This window comes from Syngnathus acus, chromosome 22 (assembly GCF_901709675.1).
Source record: "Syngnathus acus chromosome 22, fSynAcu1.2, whole genome shotgun sequence".
In the NCBI taxonomy this organism is placed as follows: domain Eukaryota; kingdom Metazoa; phylum Chordata; class Actinopteri; order Syngnathiformes; family Syngnathidae; genus Syngnathus; species Syngnathus acus.
In genome coordinates this window covers 3,367,883-3,389,763 of record NC_051106.1, presented here as the reverse complement: position 1 = coordinate 3,389,763, position 21,881 = coordinate 3,367,883, and the positions used below count along the sequence as shown (strand labels likewise).

General features: G+C 41.4%; 1 protein-coding gene across 3 annotated transcripts in view; it reads left to right on the top strand.

The window, feature by feature from the left end:
• The first annotated feature begins 1,835 nt into the window (after positions 1-1,835).
• The window catches only part of arid1b (AT rich interactive domain 1B (SWI1-like)), a 132,722-nt gene continuing 112,676 nt past the window's right edge, over positions 1,836-21,881 (top strand). For 2 of the 3 annotated variants that reach the window (XM_037242253.1, XM_037242254.1), the window contains exon 1: positions 1,837-3,293. In XM_037242253.1, the coding sequence (XP_037098148.1) occupies positions 2,163-3,293 (1,131 nt within the window). In that variant the 5' untranslated portion in view covers positions 1,837-2,162. Of the gene's footprint in view, positions 3,294-21,881 lie in introns of all 3 variants that reach the window. The other variant, XM_037242252.1, reaches the window with a different exon arrangement.

Genomic DNA, 21,881 nt, shown 5'->3' with positions numbered 1-21,881 from the left:
GTGTTAAAATAGCTGAAAGTGGAACATTGCTGTCTTGGATGATCAATACAATAACATGTTAACATTAAAAATTAATTAACCTTACGTAACATAATTGCTGTTTTTAGTATTTTTGTCAAGTGACCTCCGAGGCAAACTCATCGTCTTTCTCCACAAAATGGGCAGCAGTGGCTAGTGGTCAACTTTTATTTTTTGATTTTGGCTTCAGCATTCATATGAGGAGTTTGCATGTTATTTGCACCTTATGAAGCTCTTGTACTAACACAAATTCTCCAGCAGGGGGCTTCCCTTTGTCGTGGACATACGATTTAGCTTCACACTGCAGTCAATTACACTTGCTTGTTTTGTGACCTAATGCAACAAGTAAGAAAAAATATTATCATTATAATCAGCATAACTTTCAGCACCGGTATCATCAACCTCATCATCATCACTGTCGTCATCATATTTGTCTTCAGCACCAGGGCCAGCAGCAGTTATCATCATTACCATGGCCATCCTCAGCACCACTCATCCCCAAATCCTTCCCCCTTCCTCCCCTCCTCCTCCACCACCCCTCTTTCATCCACAGCTCCCTCTGTTGATCAAATGCATCTGATCTCATCAAAGCAGAGCCTCTGCTTATTCAAGTCCCAGCAGACACCCAGCGTCTTTGCTAAGCACTATTTTGCATTCATGTTTGAATACCACTGATGGGTTGGAGCGTATCTTGTAGACTTTGGTTTTTGTGTGGTCTTAGCCTGCAGCCTGGGGTTGATTTATTTTATTTCATCCTCGCACCTCTTTTTGAAATAAATGTCTTTGTCAGTTCACACAAGTTGCTCTGGCAAGCAAATGAAATGAACTGAGGAGAGGTGGGGGGTAAATTGTCTTTATTCAAATAAAAGTTTCTTTGTAGTAGTTTTTGCAATGCATTTCTCTCTCTGACTCTTGTGCTAGTTTTTACACATATATGGCACCCCTACTGTTACAAGGTGACTTTGGTTCTTTGAAAGAAGACTACTACAGCATAGCATTACAGCTGCCATAAATTGTCAAATTCTTCTTATTCCAAAGGCTACACTTGGATAAAACAGTTTGCGTGTCCGACTCCTGTCAGAGCTGCAGAGAACTTGGCTTGGGTTGAAGGACATAGAAGGCGGATGGAGGGAAAACCAGAACTGGATAACCCCTTAATAGCTGGGCAAGTCCGGTTCGTGGTCCACTATCCTGTTTTTCAGTTCTCCCTCCTGCAGCACACCTGGTGCAGGTAAGTTCTGTAGAAGCTCGTCAGGGTGATCATTTGAATCAGGCGTGTGACGGAAGGAAACTTTTAAAACAGTCAGGACAGCGGCTCTTTAGGATCAGACTTGCCTACACCTTTCTTTAGCAACATAGAAGGTGGCATGTCTGCAGCAGTTCATTGTGCAATTATGGGATCAATTGTGGCATATGATGAGTTGTGAGGATGATGAATTCGAGGGCCAATGACTTGCAGAGGACTCCAAAATACTAATTTGGATTCAAAGTGAGTTTTTTTCTTCCTCCCACAAGACCAAAAAAATTGGAAACACCCTCGATTGTGGGAAGAAAATGGCCTCATTGTCATAATTTAAGTTGATGCACCTTCAAAGCAGTCATACCGGTATGCATGTCTTTATAGTGGAAGCGTGGCATTCTAAATAATGCGAACCTCTGCAGGTTTGTCATTAAGTCCCTGCAAAATTAAGATAAAAAATAGAAATAGATGCAAAAGCAGCCTACGTGGATCTAGACTCCACTCCGGATTTTCCATGTGCGTCGCACTGAAGCCTTGGAGGCGGATAAACTGGTCGAGCTTGCTCTCTCTCTCTCTCATCCCATGCTGGGCCGCAAGGGCTCCGCGAGACGCGTCCACATATCAGCAAGACCGGGATGGAGGAGAGAGGCGGAGGGGGAAGAAAGTTCACACCCGAAAAGACCAACTTTCAACATGACGCTGCACTGACACGCAGTTTTCCAACCACCAACACCACTACTACGACGAGAGCACCGGTGCAAGATTAAAGTTCGTGAAAATATCCTTCACCATATTTTTTTCTAGTTTTTTTTTCTTTTCTTTTTATTTTTTATTTGCAGCGTGTGCGCGCAAGGCTGGCGGAGGGTCGCGATCGCTGCGCGCTGAGATGTTGGAGTGAGTGAGCATGGCTGCGCAAGTCGCTCCCTCCAGAAATAACAACAAAACCAAGAAATTATCCAGCGGCTTGGGCACGGAGCTCAATTCGGGGAAATCCGGAGGAGGAGGAAGCGTACAGCAGCGCGGCGGGCAGATGCTGGGCGCCGGAGATGGGACTGTGAATAATGTAGACCATCACCACCGAACGGAGCCTGGCATGGTGCGTTCAACTTCCGCGGGTCAGGGCAAGGATGGGAATAACCTTACATCGTCAAATTCCAACGCTTCCTCCATGGAAACGGGACTGATTGCCAACCATAAGGTGAAATATGTCGGGAGCGGAGACCCCCCTCAGTCTCAGACACCGCAGCCGCAATTCGGCCAGTTTGCGCCGCATCCGCAGCGCCAGATGCACAGCAACAACAACGGACAGGGACCCCGAGGGACCGTGGACCACCACGGCGGTAAAGAGAACCTTCTGGGGGGTCAAGTGGAGTCACAGCAGCAGGTGCAGGGTAAAGGAGAAGGACATCTTAAATCAACAGAGGGGATGATGTCTTCAAGGTATGATCACTCCAACTTGGGGCCAGCCAGCAACAATTCAGAGTACAACAACAACTATTACTCATCAAGGTCTTACGAGCAACATGGCGGACAGCAGCAGCAAGGGATGGGGCTGTCATCTGCACATAATAGCATGGACAACTCCCATGAAGCAAGCTTCCAGAACAGCCAGTACAACCAGTACCCTCCCTATAATCGGGCACGGTACGGGACCTACGGCATGATGAGCCCCACTGGATGTAGGCAACCTGACAACTTGATGATGAGCAGCAACTCCTCGGCAAGCCACAGCAAGTCCACGCAGGGAGCCTCTTCCAGTGGCTTCCAAAGGTTCCCAGGACCAACTCAGCAGCAGCAGCATCCCTCGGGGGCGACCCCGACCCTCAACCAGCTGCTTACATCACCAAGTCCCATGATGAGGGGCTACGGTGGGGCCTACCAAGACTACAGTGGATCCTCCACGCAGCAAGGCCTGGGAAAAGATGTGGGCCCCCAGTATGGAGCCACCACGACCCACGGCTGGGGAGGGCAGCCCAGGAACCATCCACATTCAATCAGTCCAGGCAATGGAGGGCAAGGCCTTGGGAGGAGTCAGGTAAGGTCATAAAACCTTAACTCCATATTGCAGCTGAGTGTCTGACTGAGTGTTTGGTAGCAATTTTGGCACATTATTTATTGATGCATTCACATGTTCATTATTGTGTAACTGCATTGAACATTAACCAACATGATGAAAATATGGTGAGAAGAAAAAATCAACCATCTTTAATTTAATGTATCTAACCAAACGTATTTCAATAGTGACACATAATTTGCATACTGTAATGCTCCTAAGACAGTAGTATTTATTTTCCTTTCTTACTGGGATAATTATAAAAGGTATGACTGCTCTTCTATGTGAAATACATCACAACCATCCCTATTTCCATGACTATTAAACAAGATGTAGGAAAACATTGTACAGCAGTGTAGAGGTGCTTTTTAAATGGAACACAAATAAATTCCCAACACTTTATGTGTATGAAATGACTAAAAAGGTTAACGTGAAAACAAGTGACTGAGACATTTGCACAGTGCTGTGTATTTATATATTTTATGTAAAAATAATATAGTAGTGATCCCTAACACATCGCCAGAGGGTATATTGTGTTTAAACCACTCATCAAGCTAAGTAAAACACCTCCATAAAATATTAATTAAATGCTAGAGTTGGTGTTACATTCCTCTCCTCTTGTGCAACTGAGCTGAAAATTCAAACAGACAACCCATTGCCTGTGCCCTGAATCATGATCATTAGTGTGAAACTCTGTCCAAATTTTTAAATTAGGGTATGAAACATGAAACAATATGAAACAAATCTTCCAGGGATCCTAATTTAAAAATTTGGACACTAGTCATCAGGGCAGACAGCACATAGAAAAAAAAAATGCAAGAACGTTGTGGCTTGTATGGAACTTTAGGTGTGTTGCGTTCAAGACTGCAGAATTACTCACAACTATGTGACAACCCAAGTCGATAATGAGCATCTTTCTATGTTTTCAGTTTAACACACATGTAATATTTTGAAAAACAAATCAAATGTTTTTTTAGTCTGTTATTGTTCATCATCTGACTAATGTTGTGTTCCATAAAAAAATGTTATTCACATTGCTGCAAGCTAGCTTCTATTCTTGGCTGCAGCTGGCTGTTGAATGCCTTGCTTCAGGGCACATCAGTGGTGGGAGGGGACCAAGTGTTTCTAAATAATTACCCCCCCCCCCCCCCCCCTTTCCCGGCAATAGCTGTCAACATGGACTTCTCATCCTTGAAAGCGTCACTCTTTTGGGAGCGTTGTGCTGAAACACTGCTGGTGTAAGCAGTGTGGAGAACTCTATGCACACCCAGGGAAAACAGGAACTCTGCTGCAAAACATTTTTGTCCCCGTGAGACCCCCCCCCCCCCCCAGATTTATTTAGATGTGCTAAATTATGCACACCCCTAGATGACACATCTGGACAACTGGAGGACAAAGGGGTTAAATGCAGCGTGCAAAAAAATCCTACAGTTTTAAAACCCCTTACAGTTCCTGTTTTATTAGCTCGCGCCCGTCTGATTTAAATGTTTGTGCATTATTCAATTCTCCAGGTATGTCACATGACTTGGCAAGTAGCCCACAAGGAAGCGCAAATCTCCACAAACTTTCCAGCGTCCCGCATGCGGAACAGCTGCTTTGTATCAAGTTTACCAGGGAATTTGCGCCACCTTGTGGCTATTTGCCCAGTCACGTGATACACCGTTAATAAACTGAGTTCCTGGAGATTTGAATAATGCCCAACATATTAAGATTCATTCATATCTGCAGGCTCAGTGAGCACTTAAATCAAACAGGCGCAAGCACATCAAAAAAGAATGGTAAGAAGCTAACTGAAGATAATTGTTTGACAAAAAAGTTGTTTTCAGTAGTTTGCAGTGCTGCTGATTTAACAGTGCATGACAAAAAAGATAACAATAAGAGCGTATGCAACTTAGTTCCTACACACTGAACCCCAAAGACTCTATTTTTCTCAGTTGTGTTGTTGTGATCTTAAATGCATATTATTCCACCCATCCAAAAACAAATCTAGCTTTTTCTGTTCACACAACATTTGTGCAGCATATTCACGCCACAAAAGCCGTATGTTTAATTCATATTTGGAGCGCCAACACTGTTATTCTGTGCTCTGACAGGCAGTGTGAGAACGGCGAGCGGCATTGTGCATAATAGCGCATCTAAATTGGCCCAGTGATTTGACTGTGCTTCACTTCAGAGTGTGTTTGGTTGGAGCACGCCTCTGTCACCTGTTGGCACATTTTCCTCTTTCAAATTTAATTTCCCTCCTCACTGCCTCTCTTCAGGAGGGAGCAGTGAGCGAATCCATCGCACCTCATTTACACTTTTATTCCCCTCCTCCATGACAAATACACATATACGTACCTTTCACTCTTATCTGGACAACACTGGTGTAGCTAGAGGGGATGGCTGCAGGGGCACTGCCCCCCCTGAAATATGCTTGGAACTTCCCAGGATGTGCCAGGCCAGATAAATGACTTTTGGATTTTTTAATTTTTTTTCACTGTCCATTGTAAGGAACAGAATGAATCTTTCTCAGCAATTTTGAAAGAATTTGGGGGGTTTGTAAAAAAAAAAAGGACCCTCTGAGAACCCTAGTATCATCTTGCGCAATGGAAGAGGCTCAAGCGTGTGTTCACTGCTGCTTTAAATAGTTTGTTGCACGCCTCATATTCATGACTCAAATGTTGTCAAAAGTGGGTATCTTTTTAATACTATATTGAGGGTGGTTGAATCCAGGCTTTTCCTGTTTGCCTAATATACGTACATCGGGTAGCGTGCAAGAGCAGCTGTGCAATCCGAATGACTTATTAAAGTTTAAGTCATAGTAAATGACAATGTTTTCTGTGTCAGCCTACATGTGTAACAGCGATCTGTCTGTTATCCGCTAAACACACAGCGTAGAATAACAGTAATTAGTGAATAATAATGAGTACATCGGAAACTGCCGTTCCTTAGATCATTATAGCAGCAACTCAAAACATGACCCGGTAAAAGCGAAATGAAAGCACATTTACAGTTTCTACTAATATCCACTTTGCTTTTTTAGGATTCTCAGTCCATATCAAAGGCATTCCCAACCCAGTATGTGCTGCGCTTACCTTGAAATGATCCCTACTTGCGTTCCTTTCTACTGCATACTGTTTACATTTCTCACTTATGAATTATTAGTGTGATACGAACAAAGACTTTATAATGGGAGCAATGCATCAATGTCACATTGTATTATGCGCCTATCACGAGGCGCCTCGTGCATAGTGATGTTCTTAACCGTGGCTGCCGCGATTCAATTCCTGCAGATTTTTACAGGGCTTGGTGTTTGTTTGTGTTCTGGTTTTTCGTTCTATCCTGAGACCTGACGCGCCGTTGTCAGCACGAAACAGTCCGATTTCATTCCCGCCCCTTCCCTCATCCTTACCCCGCTCCTGTCAATCATTTGTTTATGTTGTGTCTTTGCTAGCAAGCCCAATGCTGATTAGCAAGACCGGGGTGAATTTTTAATTTGCTCTGTTCCGTCCGATAAGGGCCCTGCTCAGCGGTTTTCATCCTCCACAGATGAAACACACGGCCTGCATAGGTAATTGGCAAGATGGGGTTATTCCTTGGCTGCATACTCTTTTCGCTGCATACCAATTAATCTCTTTACTAAATACTCGCGTTTAAATATAGAATCGCATAACGCAGTGGAATCATGAGGTGTATGTACTGTACAAGCTTGTGTATTTTAAGTGGCTGATTAAATAATTGTGTTTTTTTTTATGGCTGGCCTAACTGTTTTTTTTTTTAAGAGTACATTGATGTAGTGTTGTTACGCTCTCATCAGAAGTCTCATTAGAAGGAAACAACGTAAACTTGATTTGGCAAATAACATTTAATTTAGGTACATTTAAGGTCTCTAGTGGCTTTTTAGTTTGATTTGATTGTGACATCCACTTTAACTTTGGCAGTTTGAGATTTGTGCAGGAACTGGCATTTTATTTATTACCACAACTTATTACCATGGTGTAGTTCCATCAAATCAACATAACTTGGCTGTTTAGATGTCATTTTGATCTAAAATAAAATGATACACTTGCTCAAAAAAGAAAGAACAAAATTGTTTTCTTCACCCTCCAATAAGATGTTGTTTTGTTTTAAATACTTCCGTTGTTTACAATTTGCACACATAGACTAGAAGGGAGACGCAGCTGCTAAAGAGGAAAGCTGAAGCAAGGCCACAGATGTAAGAATGTAGGCGATATTTGAAGTGAGTCACACGGAAGGCTGCTGACTTCTGAGAAATGTTCCAGGCTCAGTTTAGACCGAGAGAGGGAATCACTAACAGAACTCTGGCAAATGTCAACTTAGTTAGAATCTTCTCTCCCACTGGAGCTTATTGGGCTTCGGCCAGTGAACAATGAGAAGAGCGGGGGGGAAAGTGGTGGTCTCCTTCACACAACAGTAATTTAAATGGCTTCCATCCATAGTGTGCACGTGTGTCCGTGCTATGGTGGCGCCTCCGCCTCCCTCACACCCTGCCATAGTACCACCCTGACCTTCACATATGCTAATTAGCCATGTGGAGTGGGCTGTAGGCAAGGACCCTCCTCTCCCCCTCCATCCCAGAGGATGAGTGATATTTCTTTCTTGTCCTCCCGCGTGGGCTTATTTGTGTATTTGCAAAAGAAGTCTTTTAGAAACAGATGGTCCTATTTACAGATAGCTTTCAATTTTACAGGCGTCTTTTTTTTTTCACCCCCCCCTTCCCTTTTTGTTCAGTCAGTGTTTCCCATTTCTTTTCATGTGTCTCGGGCGCTCAGTTGCAAGCTTGGTCTCCCAAGGGACCCTCAGTCAGTTCAGAGGTATTTAGACAGCCTGCATCTCCCCCATTGAATATTTATACACCTTACTCCACACATCTGTGGACTATTGCGCTGCCATTTCTGCTTTAATATTACTTTCTTTTATGTGCTCTTTGACCACCCATGATGATAAAACAACCTTTCTTGGAATTGCAAGAATTAGTTTCATAGACCTTGCAAGAGAGAGTTATTTTTCAACGGTTACATATTTAGAGTAATACATTCATTTTTCATTTAACTATATATTTTTATTTAGATATTTATTTATGTTAATGTTCACACATTGGGCCCTGTTTTTGTGCCCGGTGCAAGTCGAGTGGAGTATTTTTTCTTTTGGCATTTTCATAGCCGAGCGCAGTAAGATATGAGCATTTGCGCCGTTGTGGGAGTAAACACAATCGACTAAATCTCCACATGCAGATGATGTAATGTTGACTCCTGCTTTTATACATATATTAAAGTTCATATAATAATAATAATAATAATGATAATGTGACATACACTGATGTTATGTTTCAGAATAGAATAGGATTGCATCCATGACATGTAGCAAGCGCAGAATTTGTCTTCGCCTGGATCAAATCCACCAAAATTGTTTTGTGCCACATCGTAGACCAGGTTTTACCGGATCTAAACTGTAGTCCACTTCCTGCTACCAAATTGTCAGGTGCGTCGGAGGTTTGTAAAAGTAAAAACCTTCGGGCTTCCAGAATGCCAAACGAAGCCTTGCACGTAATGCCAAACGAAGCCTTGCACGATCTGCCAAATTTCCAAACATGGTAAACTAGCATTGCTTCGGCATGAGTATGAAGATGCGCCAGCTTTTACACCAGTCACACGTACGCCTTGCTCTAAAATTAGGAACCATTGTATTTATATTTCCATTTTACTAATAAACTCACATGAAAACTGTAAGAAGCAGAGACGATCCCTGAATTTTAATTTCAACATATTTTTCTAAATTTTAGTTACATTCAATATAAAACTTTATGGACAATGGATTTTTGTGGGGCGGTTTTTGTGAGTGTATGTTTTGTGTGTAAATTTTATCTCCTTTTTTTGTGCTGCTGCGGCTCAGTGAAAACCGAGGCAGCCTGTTGCATAATCTGGTCACATCAGTCATTGCATATTCAACACATTGTCGCAGAGGGGCCTATTTGTATAGCTTTCAATATACAGTATTGTACGTGTTTGCTATTAAGCCTTCTTTTAAGAGGCTGCTAGAAAAAACATCACACTCCTCTGCATGTGTAGCTTCTTTCTTTCCCCCTCCAGAAATACTCAGGGCAGTGCTGCTCCTTGGTTTGAATTGATTCTAATCAGTGGTGCCATGATGAGATTGCATGAAGAAAAGAGAAAAATATCAAGACAGTCAATGTTAACAAGGACTGTCTGTTATGTTTGAGACAAAATGAGATAAACATAGGAAACGGAATGGGACAGACTATAAACTAGGCATTCTTTAATGAGTTTTATCTGCTTCTTCCGTTTGTTTCTCCAAGTCCCACTTTTTAAAAAATTGTTTGTCACTTTTCTGTGAGGTGAGTACAGACTCAAATAAACACTGCTCTTGTGGGTTGTTGTCATACCTCAGTGTGAACATTAGACGCACCATATAAAAGGAGTAGATAAGAGACAACTATTTTGTATCGCGAATGGATATTGTTTACAAGGAGATAGATGGATGTCGTGATGGCTCTGTGCGCTGAGCTGTAAATGAAGAAAAGAAAAGAAATGCGGATCGGCACAAGCATACCACGTAGCGGAGGGAAATAAACTACGGCATTCCCTTAGTCGCGATGAGAGAAATTGAACAATAGAGGCACTACAGATGGAGATGATCTGCTAAATCGGATGGCGTCATGTGTTTTGATATTGATTAATGGATGTACAAATTCTCCATTTAAAAAAAAAAAATAAAACTGTGCACAAGGGTTGGGCAGTAAATCAAAATTTAATAGCGATTTCATGACCATAATTGAAGATAAACGATTAAGCGTGTCACGTGTATGTGATTCTCCACTTCTTGAGCATGTTTTAAACTTTAAACACCCTATTTATAGTTCACAAAAATACAAAAAAAAAATGCACACATTAAATAGCTCAATACAAGACGTTACAAAATACTACCAGTGTTAATACTGCAATTTACGTAAGGTATAATGTGACTGACAGCCTAAGAGGAACTTATAATTGAATAACAGGATTTATATTCCTTCCGAAAATAAATATCCACACATAAATGCTGTAGGAACACATACAGACACTCAAAAGCACATATTTTCCCAATTTGTGAAAAACCTCAATTGCAATTTCTTCTACCTCATTGTGCGCACTCCAGGCATGTATGGCACCATACTGCCCCCGAGAGGCCAACATGCACACTGCAGAAACAGCATTATACTAAATGTGTGCATAGATGCAATAAAAGTACGATGTTGCAGCTTCTGGATACGCTGCAGATGGGAAGACGAGGTCATTTTGCTGCTGATGTTTTAGGACTGATGTCAAAAATATCTTCAAACGGCAACAATTCTTTCCTTTCCTTCCATTAGACAGCTCCCTGATATGGCTCGACTTGTGTTCCACATTCCAGACACTCCTTGAACTGAAACTGGATGAACTGGGTTTGATATTGGCAACCCAAGTGAACTTTACTGTGAAGTGTAAACGTCTTATTGCTTCATGATGTTAATTCGTCTGAAGATTGTCGATACTGTTTTGAATGAGCATATGTTGTGCACGCTCCACTGTGTGTAGCAGTGCCGTGTGGTGCACACACTCGTGTGCCTCAGTGTGTGTATGTGTGTGTGTCTCCTCTAAATGAACATCCATAGTTCATGTTGGCAAAACATGCAAAGGTTACTGTAATGTCAGACGCATGCCAGAGGGGAGTGTGGAATACCACATTAGCATAATCCATAGACAACTGTCCCATTTACCAAGCTTGCTGTGCTGGGCTGACCAGTACTGCACTGCAGGAGCACATGGCTGCATGTGTTTGCTCTCTGCATGAAACTGGAGTGAGAAACTTCATATTTCACTTGAAAATATTTTGACTACAATGGCATTTCTGTTGTTTTTGTTTTGTAGCTTTTTAGCATATTTGTACATATTTTTGTACTGCTATTGTATTGCTTATAGTACTGTATTTTCCGCACTATAAGGCGCACCGGATTATAAAGCGCACCTTCAATGAATGGCCCATTTTAAAACTTTGTCCATAAATAAAGCGCACCGGATTATAAGGCGCACCTTCAATGAATGGCCCATTTTAAAACTTTGTCCATATATAAGATATATAGATTTGGCCCGCGGGCCGGACTTTGGGCACGCCTGCTGTAGTGGCTCAGTGTTGATCCATATATAAGGCGCACCTGATTATACCTGTCGGCTTTTGAGAAAATTGGAGGTTTTTAGGTGCGCCTTGTAGTGCGGAAAATACGGTATTTTATTTTACCAGCAATTCCTTATATGCTCATGTTCTTGGCGTCAAACCGGATTGTGATCACTGTTATTTGTTCAATAAGTCTGAGGACTCACTGGAATAGTTGGAAGTTAATATTAACTCCAGAAAATTATAAAAAAATATTTTGATGATTACTTTGATCACTGTAATTGCATCTATAATATTGAGATACCAGTATAATGGCTTTTTATTTCATTATATGTAATCATAACTTTATGTAAGGCTATTATCCTTACCTTTCTTTGATGACAGGCTTTATTAATATTCACACAGTCACTGAAAAGGAAATTATTGCAATGCTAACAAAGGTGGAAACAACTCATGGATCTGTACCAAATTGTAATGAGTGCTTCATTGGCCCATGTAAAGTTTAGTGTAGCGCAATCCTGCAAACTAATAGAGAAAAGCTAATGAAAGCCTATTTTTTTATTGTGTAGTAAAAAAAAAAAAAAAACATATCTTGTTATAATATGCCCTTTGGGAATCACTAGCTTATTGAAATCAGTGAACTACTATTTGCAGCATTTACTGTTAATTATGTGTTTTATGATACTTGAGGTATATAATGCTTAGGTTGCCCTCTTGCGCTGAAGAAATGAGTCTTGCTAGGAGGAATTATTCTTGAAATAATTATATGCATCGGCTGCACAAGAAGCTCTAAAATGGAACATAATTGTGTTTTTTACAGCAGTTCTCTTCTCGGTGAAATGGTCTTGTTTTCAGGTAATGGCAGTTTGTACTTGCCTAACATGTTTTGTAATTAAGCTTCCCTCTCCTTGTCATGGTTTGCTTCAGACATCGCCGACTGACACGGATTGTCGTCATTGCTCATGTTTTGAGGCGAAAAAGGAGACTAATTCTACTCTTCCATCATTTCTGTTCCTCTCCACTTGTGTCCAACTTGCTGTGTTTTTGTCATTTTGTGCTAGTATCGGTTGACCTTGGATGGTGACTGCAGTGTCTGTCTACTCATTAAGTAGTAAAGATGAATGATTCTATTACGGCAAGAGGGGGAGAAAGAAGAGGAGACGATTAGTGGTAATTAACAGTGGAGAGGGTGAGGCGCACTGGAGGGCACCCTGACCCCAACTCTGGAGGCAGCAGAGGGTAATAACAGAGTGTGTGAGCAGATAAGATTTAGAAATATAGAATAGTATCAGCAGTTTGAATTTGGGGTATTGATGTTTGCATATTTGCATTGAGAGTTGTATTTATATTTTGAAACATAATTGCCAAAATTCATGTTTATATCTGTGCTGAACTTGGAAAATTCCAATTATTGCTGTACTAGAGCAATAGTAGTATTGGCTCCTTGTTTACGTTTTAGTCGGTCTTCATGATTTGATGGACATTTGCCTTGTAGGACATTGTCACATTTTGATGACAACTGTAGATGTCTTGCTTTGGGTTTTCAAAAAGACAACATACTAAAAAGCACCAGGGACATGAATCTATCTTTTAACACAGGGGTGTCAAACTTATTTTTGTCACGGGTCGCATCATAGTCATAGTTTACCTCAAATGGCCATTCAAATTGTCAACCCAAATAAATGTCTCATATTGTATATATAGTATAGGCTACACAACAAACTGATGCATTTCTAGTTTTCAAAACAGACTAATAAAAACTGTTCAAATATTTAAAAATGAAATCAAATCAAATATTTAAAAATAAAAATTATTTAAAAAAAAAGAATAATAATAAAAGTTGCTTTTTAAAAGTGAAAACAATTTGAAATTTTGGTATTGACATATGAATTCGATGCACAATTTCTTCGCGGGCCACCTAAAATGATTTGGCGGACCGTATCTGGCCCCCGGGCCTTGACTTTGACACGTGTTTTAACAGCTAGGACTGTAATTTGTATGTTTGTTTTGAAATGTTCAAGGAGAATCAGGGCTTCCTTTGACAACCAGATACAAATCTCTAGTTCTTACACAAATCAGATGTTTATCATAAGAAGATATTCAGTATAGCCTCTAATGGATCAGCCAGAAACAAGTGGAGAATGTCCGCTGAGATAAATTGTGGTGTTTAGATTTGTTTTCACACATGATTATTAAAAAGCAACAAACAGGTCAGTTTTCTCCTAATTACGATACGGTATTGTTTGTACAATTTTCGACAAGTTTGGGAAATTTTCTCTGTCCTGACAATTCATGAGGGGATCCAGTTGGAGTGCATCGAGGTGAAATGTCAACAGCCAGCAAAATCTGTGTTTGACTCTTGACCCTCAATATGATGTCACTCGCTCTTCTGGAGCCCTTTGACGTGGCCAGGGAGCTTATTAGGCACAAAGGTCTGGGAATGGAATAACCTCAAATGCCAAGTCAATACAACATCAACTCTGATGAACATATTGTGATTATTTTCCTTCTTAATTGGGGATTTTTCTTTCTGCCGATTTGCACTATTTTAGCACTTGAGCATCAAAAAGAAATTCAAGGTTACTCCTGCCGCTTGTCCTTCTTTTTCTCAGGAGCCGAGTTTGATTTATTCACTCTGCCTACCTTGCTCTTTTTTTCCCTCCTCCCCATCAGATCTTGAGGTAAATTGTCAGACATGTAATCCTTCGGGTACGACTAGTGGGGATCCCTTACACGTGAGTCACATACTCTTAGAAATGTGTGTGTGTGTGTGTTTGTTTGTAATAGCGGTGTCAGCAACAGCAGACAGCACCTGGTCTTGAAAATGAAAATCCATCAATAATCGATAAAGTGCTGTTCAATAGACTAAGAGATAAGACTACAGTCCCTTTCAGAATTCAGTGAGCATTTGTAAAAGCAGGAGATATTTTAAGGTATTTTGCAAATTGCCAAAGTGCTGCTGCTTCCTGGGCGTCTCGACGAAAATCACTATGCCTAGTAAATAGCCGGTTTGAGGAATATGCAATGTTGAAAAGTCAATTGTGTGTGCTAGGGCCTCTTTTCCATTTCGCTCACTCTGACACACACACACACACTGACTGTTGCCCTCTGTGTATTCACCTGTTCATTCTGTTTATGACTTCCTCAGCATCCCCTGGCTCATGTACAGGATTGTCTTTATGGTAGTCGTGGTGATGGTGGTGGTAAAGTGGGGGTGGATGTAAGGGGGAGGGGGGAGGCGGGGGGCATACCGCAGGGGCAGAAGCATACATCAAAAACTATTACCCTTAATGACCTCTTATTCCACACTGCTCGTATCCATTTCCTTTTCTTTTTCTGACATTTATTTTATGACTGCTTACATATCAAATATTTAAATAAACAGAATCTGGTGCTTGGGCTGAGGTTTGCCCAGGGGTGATGGTGGGGGAGAGCGAAGGAGGAAGGGGATGGATGATGACATTCATTTCGGAAATGAGCAAAGAAAAAAGAACCGGCGAGAAGGGAGGATAAAAAAAATGCTTCGCTTGGCTCCAATCAAAGCGGGCGGAGGAGGGCAGCATGTTTTTCCGCTTACGCCTTGCAGCGGCGCTGACAGACGGTTGTGTATGCACATTTGTACATGATTGCGGGTGTTGATGCGTGTTTGCAGACTGTCGCAAGGCTCATCCGTCAGCGTTTCCTGGGGACTCGCGAGGACGTGGGAGAAGGCCCTGGTGGCTCATAAAATGCAGCTCGCCGCACTGAAGCAATATCAATTGCACAGCAACCGCAAAGAGCGCCATGTAAAGTAACACGGGTGAAGGAAACATCAAGAGCATGACAGAGAAGGTGGAAAGGGGAGGGGGAGCACCGTTGGGATCATAGATTGTGGTATAGTTCTGGTTTAGTCCGCAGTTGAGTCCCGTTTTGTGTCAATTATTTACTGAAATTCACAATTTGCAGTCGGGCTTGATTTGTGTCAATGGTGTCACTCTCATCTTCATATCGTGCATCCTCCTTGGCTGACACTGACAGCAGTGCTATTGCTGTTGGCAAGTTCTTGCTCTTACTGTTAATCATACACATTCAGTGTCACAATTGAAAAAAAAGCTGAAGCCATTAGTTGTTTTTTTTTTCCCCCCTCTTGCCTTCTCTCTTCCATATTATTGTACTTTATTTTCCTATCAACGCGCCACCAATTTTGTTTTGATGTATGAGATTTTGTAGGGCCGTCAAAACAATCACAAAAGATGATTTTTTTAGGTGTTTTTAGGCTAAATTAGAATTACTTTAAATTAAAAAAAATCTGTATTAAACAATTTTTCAGGAGGCATTTAGGATGTTCTAGAAATCGCAAGCCCCAGGCAGCCCCTGAGAAAGGTAGAAAAGAATAAACTGGTAGCAAGAAGAGGTGGGTGTGCACTTTTGTGCAAACTCACGCTGTATAGAGAGCAGTTCTCAGGTTTAGGCACCCAGTCTTGCACCGGCTGGCGTCAGTGGGAGGCCCATTACTGTCAGAATAATCTTAAAATAATTAATTGCAAAGTCGACGCATTTTAAAGAGTATTGTAATTGAATCCTAAATTAGGCTTAGGAAAGGGGACGCGTCCTGCTTTGCTGCAAGTCTGTTCCCGTTCTCTGCTCCTGCACGCACACACATATGCACATCAGTGGGTCATGCTCACAAGCATGCAAAAACATGCAAAGGAAATGCTAATGAAATGCATATTTGGAGGCGAAAGGGGCCATCTATAATTTAGCTGTGCTCTTTGAATGTGAATGATGTGTGTGCAAGGGCTGTGATTTATTTTTGTTGTGCAGAGGGATAATTCTGTCAGAGTAGGCTTTTATTCTTGTAAACAAATGTGGGGAAAGAGCAGAATAAAAGTAGAGTAATAAAGTCAACAGAATAGTATGAATGCGATTAGCTGCTGGCATGAATAATTGGCAAGGGATGGAGGAGTTTGATGAAAGAAAGATGACAGATTGGAGACCCAGGGTATTGCCTGATGAAAGTGTGGCTTAGCCCCCAAGTACTTAAATCATTTATCTGTTTTCAGCGTTTGTATCCTTTATATACAAATATATATATAGTTTAATTAATTTGTATTTATTCTACTATTATATATTGTATTTCAATTTTTAGTTAATTTTGTTTGTTTGGTTGTTTTGCTACCTTTTTTGTCCAACTGCTTTTTATGGACTGGGTACCTGAGGCGTTCCAGGTAGATATAGCCCAGAAACCCAAATATTCTCCAAACCTGGATCATATTGGCCCCCCATGCTTGACATGAGCTGTTCAATGTGCTTTCACTTACACATGCCCCTACCCACATGGCTCATGCTGCTTGACCCCTCAAGAACTGCAGACTATTGAACTTTCGGGATCAAAGCTCCAGGGAAAGCTCTGCCCTCCATTAATGCCGGCCCTGCTCCATTATTCTGGCAGGAGCTTGGAAAGAAAGATGGCACTGGGTGGAGGGTCAGGGATACAGTTTATCAATGTAATAAGCACTCAACAGATGGAAATAGTTGAAAAGTCACTTGGATAATGTGCAGGTGAAGCATTTAGTTCAAGGTTTATAGACTCTAAAACAACAGCATTGGGAAAAAAACATAACTTGTATTTTTGTGGTTAAAACTATAATTTAAGTCGGAGGAAATAAATATTCAATGTTTAGATCAATCTTATATATATGGGAGTCATGAAGAACTTGAAGCAAGCACTCTGTACCTCTTTTTTGGAGAACTCAGTGTAGCGAGAGTCTTTTTGTTTTCCTCAAATTGATACTATATGTTAGTCTTCCATTTAAACAAATTTAGCATTCTTATAGCAGGAAGGAGTCCGACCGCTGCATTGACATGTTGGCCCCTGCTCATATTTACCAAGCTGTGCAGGGCCAGGTTCACTATCATTGAGACGTCTTTTTAAAATCAAAATACCATGGAATTATTTAGCTGTGCCTCAGGAATAGAATAGGGCTGCATGTGGATGGCAAATCCAACATTCCTCATGCTACGTTCCAAATGTTTGAAACACATTCAAGTCTGATTTGGCCCATTTCTGACAGCTCCAAACTTGGCTCCCAAGCTCCCATTCTCTCTCCCCTGGCTGACTGAGATGAATAACAGCAAACAGGACAATATTGTGGTCGAGCTGAGTATGGCTGACTCTTCTGCCTCTGTGATCCCTCTATCAATAAGGAACACAGGCCTGTCAGAAGGCCTGCCAAGCGTCTGGCAATGTGCTCTACACAACATCTGGAAACAGATGGTGCACACTGATCACAGACATACGCAAACACACAAGCGTGCGTGCACTCACACACACACACTTACATTTGAGAGATGCGAGGGCATATTTGTAAGGCATGTTATGACCTTACTGATTGGTTGACTTGTGTAAGAGCTCTGAGGTAACTTCACATTCCGCTCAACATATTTGTAGCTGAAGTTGAATCCACCTTGAAATTCAATCCATGTTTTGGGGGAAAAATATGGCTCTGAAGTTGCATAAAACTTGAGAGTTGGAGCAGTCATCATGGATGGCATAAATTTGTTTTTATATTTTGTTTTTATTTGCGTGACAGTTTATAACATTAATAAAAATGAGATATGTGAATCAAATTGGTGATGCAACTCCCTGTCGTCATTAAATTTGAGAGTGGAGATCAGTATGCATGTTGTAAGAATATGTTCATACGCACAGAAACAAACATGTCAAGATTTGACCTCACTTTGTTTTGTTTTTTGCGGTACCAGAAAATGTTGCGTCGTAAGATTGAGCGTAATAATTTCACAGATTAGTTTTAGTCATGCTAGAGTGTGTTGTTGGGTTAACCGAGCTACTGAAATGCATCAACAGGATTGGACGAGCAAAAAAAACAGCTATTATTTATTTTAAAAAACATGTAATGAATAACTAATAAAAAAAAACAACACAAAAATTATTGATCACCTCATTGTAGGCCTTTGCTTACTATGTCAGTTTTCCTTCCTTAGTTGAATTCATCCCCGTTTTCTCTCCACCATGTTATTACTGTACATGCAGCCTAGATACGTATGTTGCCACACCTGGGAAATATGTACTACCCTAATATGTCTATCCATCTATTTTCAATACTGCTTTGCCTCATTTGGGTCCAAGGTGAACTCGAGCCTATCCCAGCTGACTATGGCCAAGAGGCTGGGTTACATACTGAACGTGTTCCTAGCCAATCACAGCCTTGAATATGTCTCGTTAAAGACACACGCACACGCAAAAACATACTGTAGAAGGTCACTGAAGGTCCACTTATTCGGACCACAATCATAGTTTGGACATTTTACATTCACTGTGTGGTTCCACTGTTGTTGAATCATGTCTTGAGTAAAAGTACGTATGCCTTTGGGATTCTTAAATCTCATAATAGCTATTGGTAACAGTTGAAACAGAGGATGATGTAAACAGTAATTGAGTAATTCAACCCAGCATTGATTGTTAATTTGAATCAGTTTGCTTGTGAATATTTTTTTATATGGAGTTGTGTGCTATAGATTAAGATTTCCCACTGAGTCTTGACAGTGAAGGAGGCGGCCAATGGTGGTTTTGCAACAGAGCCCCCGCAGGCCTGGAGCCTTTTCCGCCGATCGACCCTGCTCCCCCACCTCGCGTTCCTCCAGACTTTCTGTGATTGATTCTCAGTCAAGGTCAAGGAGATGGAAGGCCTGGCTCAGACTCACAGGGCCTGGAGCCTCCCACACGGTGACCTATAGGGGCTGCAGTGGTGGGTGGGTGCGGTTTTCCGGGCCTCACTATCCAGGCCAAGGAGCTTTTTTTGGGTGGCGAAATTTACACAGCGGGGTGGGAGAGTGGAAGCTCACATTCATTACAGAAGAAAACCAAGGCCCATGTCTGCTGCAGCTGCTCCAGTGACCTCTTTGTGGAGGTGTGCGGGGTGTAGCAAGGTTGGGTATTGCTGGAGTGTGTGTGTATGTGTGCAAGTGGTCACAAGCTTGAAAGATACTTACTGCTAAGGTTATTATAGCCACAAAATAAGAAAAAAATAAAATATGTACTTTAAAACAAGAGCTTTTGAGGTTGATTTTAAATCTAATTTGTAACTTGGCCAAACGAAATAACCTACAAGCACATTTTTTATCCATCCATCCATCCATCCATCCATCCATCCATCCATCCATCCATCCATCCATCCATCCATCCATCCATCCATCCATCCATCCATCCATCCATCCATCCATCCATCCATCCATCCATCCATCCATCCATCCATCCATCCATCCATCCATCCATCCATCCATCCATCCAATCAACCATCCGACTATAACTCACAGATAAAAGCGAGTAGGCATTTAGCTTGTATATGTATAAAAGATGATCGTATCCATTTTTTTTCTTTCTATAATTCATTATTAAGGTAAATTTTCCAGCTGAGTTGTCGGGGCCCTCGTATGTCATGCTGGGCTCGATAATGAAATCAATTTGGTTTAAATTGTTTCAGGTGACTTTTAATGAGTATCTAATATCCGCCCGCGGTAAGGTCAGGATATCTGTTTATTTGTGTGCCTGTGTATGTGTTTTTTTTTCTAAAGTGATGGATCACCCACCGAAGAAATATGGATAGTTCCACCCTGGAGGACTGGGCAGTGCTCCAAAACAAACTGCCTGAATGTAAATCCTTGTTTTTAGTGGGGAGCCTCTTTAACTACATCATGTGTGTGACCTAGTTTGACAAATCTGTTTATAGGTGCGATGCATTTGGTATTTATTGATTATTTGATGAAAGACGTTTTCATTGAAAGCCTTTATCTGTTTTTTAGGGGTGCTAAAGAAAATCAAAGGCTGAATAACAAAGATGGAGGAGCGCTATTGTGTTGTGGCCTTAGATAACGCATTCATAATTCACAGTGCTCCCACTCCCCCAATGGCCAGCCTCAGGAGCTCGTTAAGCTTTGCCTTACAGGGCTGACTAATGGATGGCAGAGAAAGCCCCCTCAGGACCCTTTAGCATCATTTGTGTTGGTCTGCTCACTTAGTATTCACTTATGTATTTTCACCCTACTCTGAGCACAATATCATGAATAACCACGGCTAATTCATAAACACACTTGGCAATACAGGACTTGGCTCATTATTCAACCTGTAGAAACACACTTCCCCTCTAATACCATTCCATTAGCAAAGATGGTGATTCCCTTGAATAGGAGAGGAATCGAGCTTGCATGTTTAGTAGCTGTAATTCAGCGAGGATTACCGAAGACTCGAGTAAGCAAAAGGGCAGCACTTATGGGAAAAGAAAAAAGGTTACTATCTTCAGGAAAGATGGTTGTCTTGTTGGGACGATGACTAACAGTAGACAGCAAACACAAACAATGAATGACAAGGATAGAAAGAAATCGGGAAACTTAATAGAAGCAAACACGTGACTGTGAGTGGCTGAGGAAGCTGATACGAAATATAAATCAAAAGATAATCTTGACAATTTTACTTTAATGTTGATATTTATCACCTTCCTACCTTGTGATTGTTAGTCAATATTATTAGGCATTGTTTAAAAATCTTCAATTAGATTAATCTAATTAATAATAATATAGAATTTAAGGTAATCTGGGCTAATTCATTATTTCAATTTGGTACCTCTTTGAAAATATTCTAGGATCAAAGATATCACAATCAAATGTGAGATCTAGCTTTGATATTTGAGTTGGAACTGGAGGTACAGCTGTTGGAAGGTTACGCTGAACATTGCATTTGAGGCCCATTGTTTTCCTCCTCTTCTTTCGCTCTCTGTTTCACTCGGTTTCGTAAGAGCCTCCCTCCATGGGGTTCTGGGGGCCGAGGAGCACATTCCTCTCGTTCCTCCATGGCCACTAAATGAAATGGGTCCCAGTGTTGAAGCAGGCGGAATGCATCAGGCCTAGTTCATGTTAGTAAAAGACACCATGAAAACCAGCAGGCAGTATCCATATTAGTAAAACGCGAACTGAACAGATCTGTGGGAAATATGTGAAGTGAAAAATTGAAATGCATTTTGTATAAAACTGTACACAATTTTATTTACGTGACAAATCCAGTCGGAATACATTAAGCCTTACAAAACAGCATCTTTGAAGGAGATTTGACTAGCAAATTTGAGGTCTCCACTCGCGCTGTTTCCTCCCCACAGTTTGCTTTTATTTGTTTTCATTTTCTAATGGGGTGTCACTGGCATGTCAGATAGATCTCATTTTGTCATTGAGTCCCCCCCGCCCCCTCTCCTCTCTTCCTCCTATTTTTGTCTCCAGCTCTCATTCAGCAAAGGAAAAGGGCTCTGGTGACCCTTCGACCCCAATCTCACTTGAGACAGATGAAGCAGCCGCTCTCCTCCCTCCCCGTCTCTCCTCCTCCTCCTCCTCCTCCCTTCTCTTAATGACGTCTTTGTGATGGCCGTGACG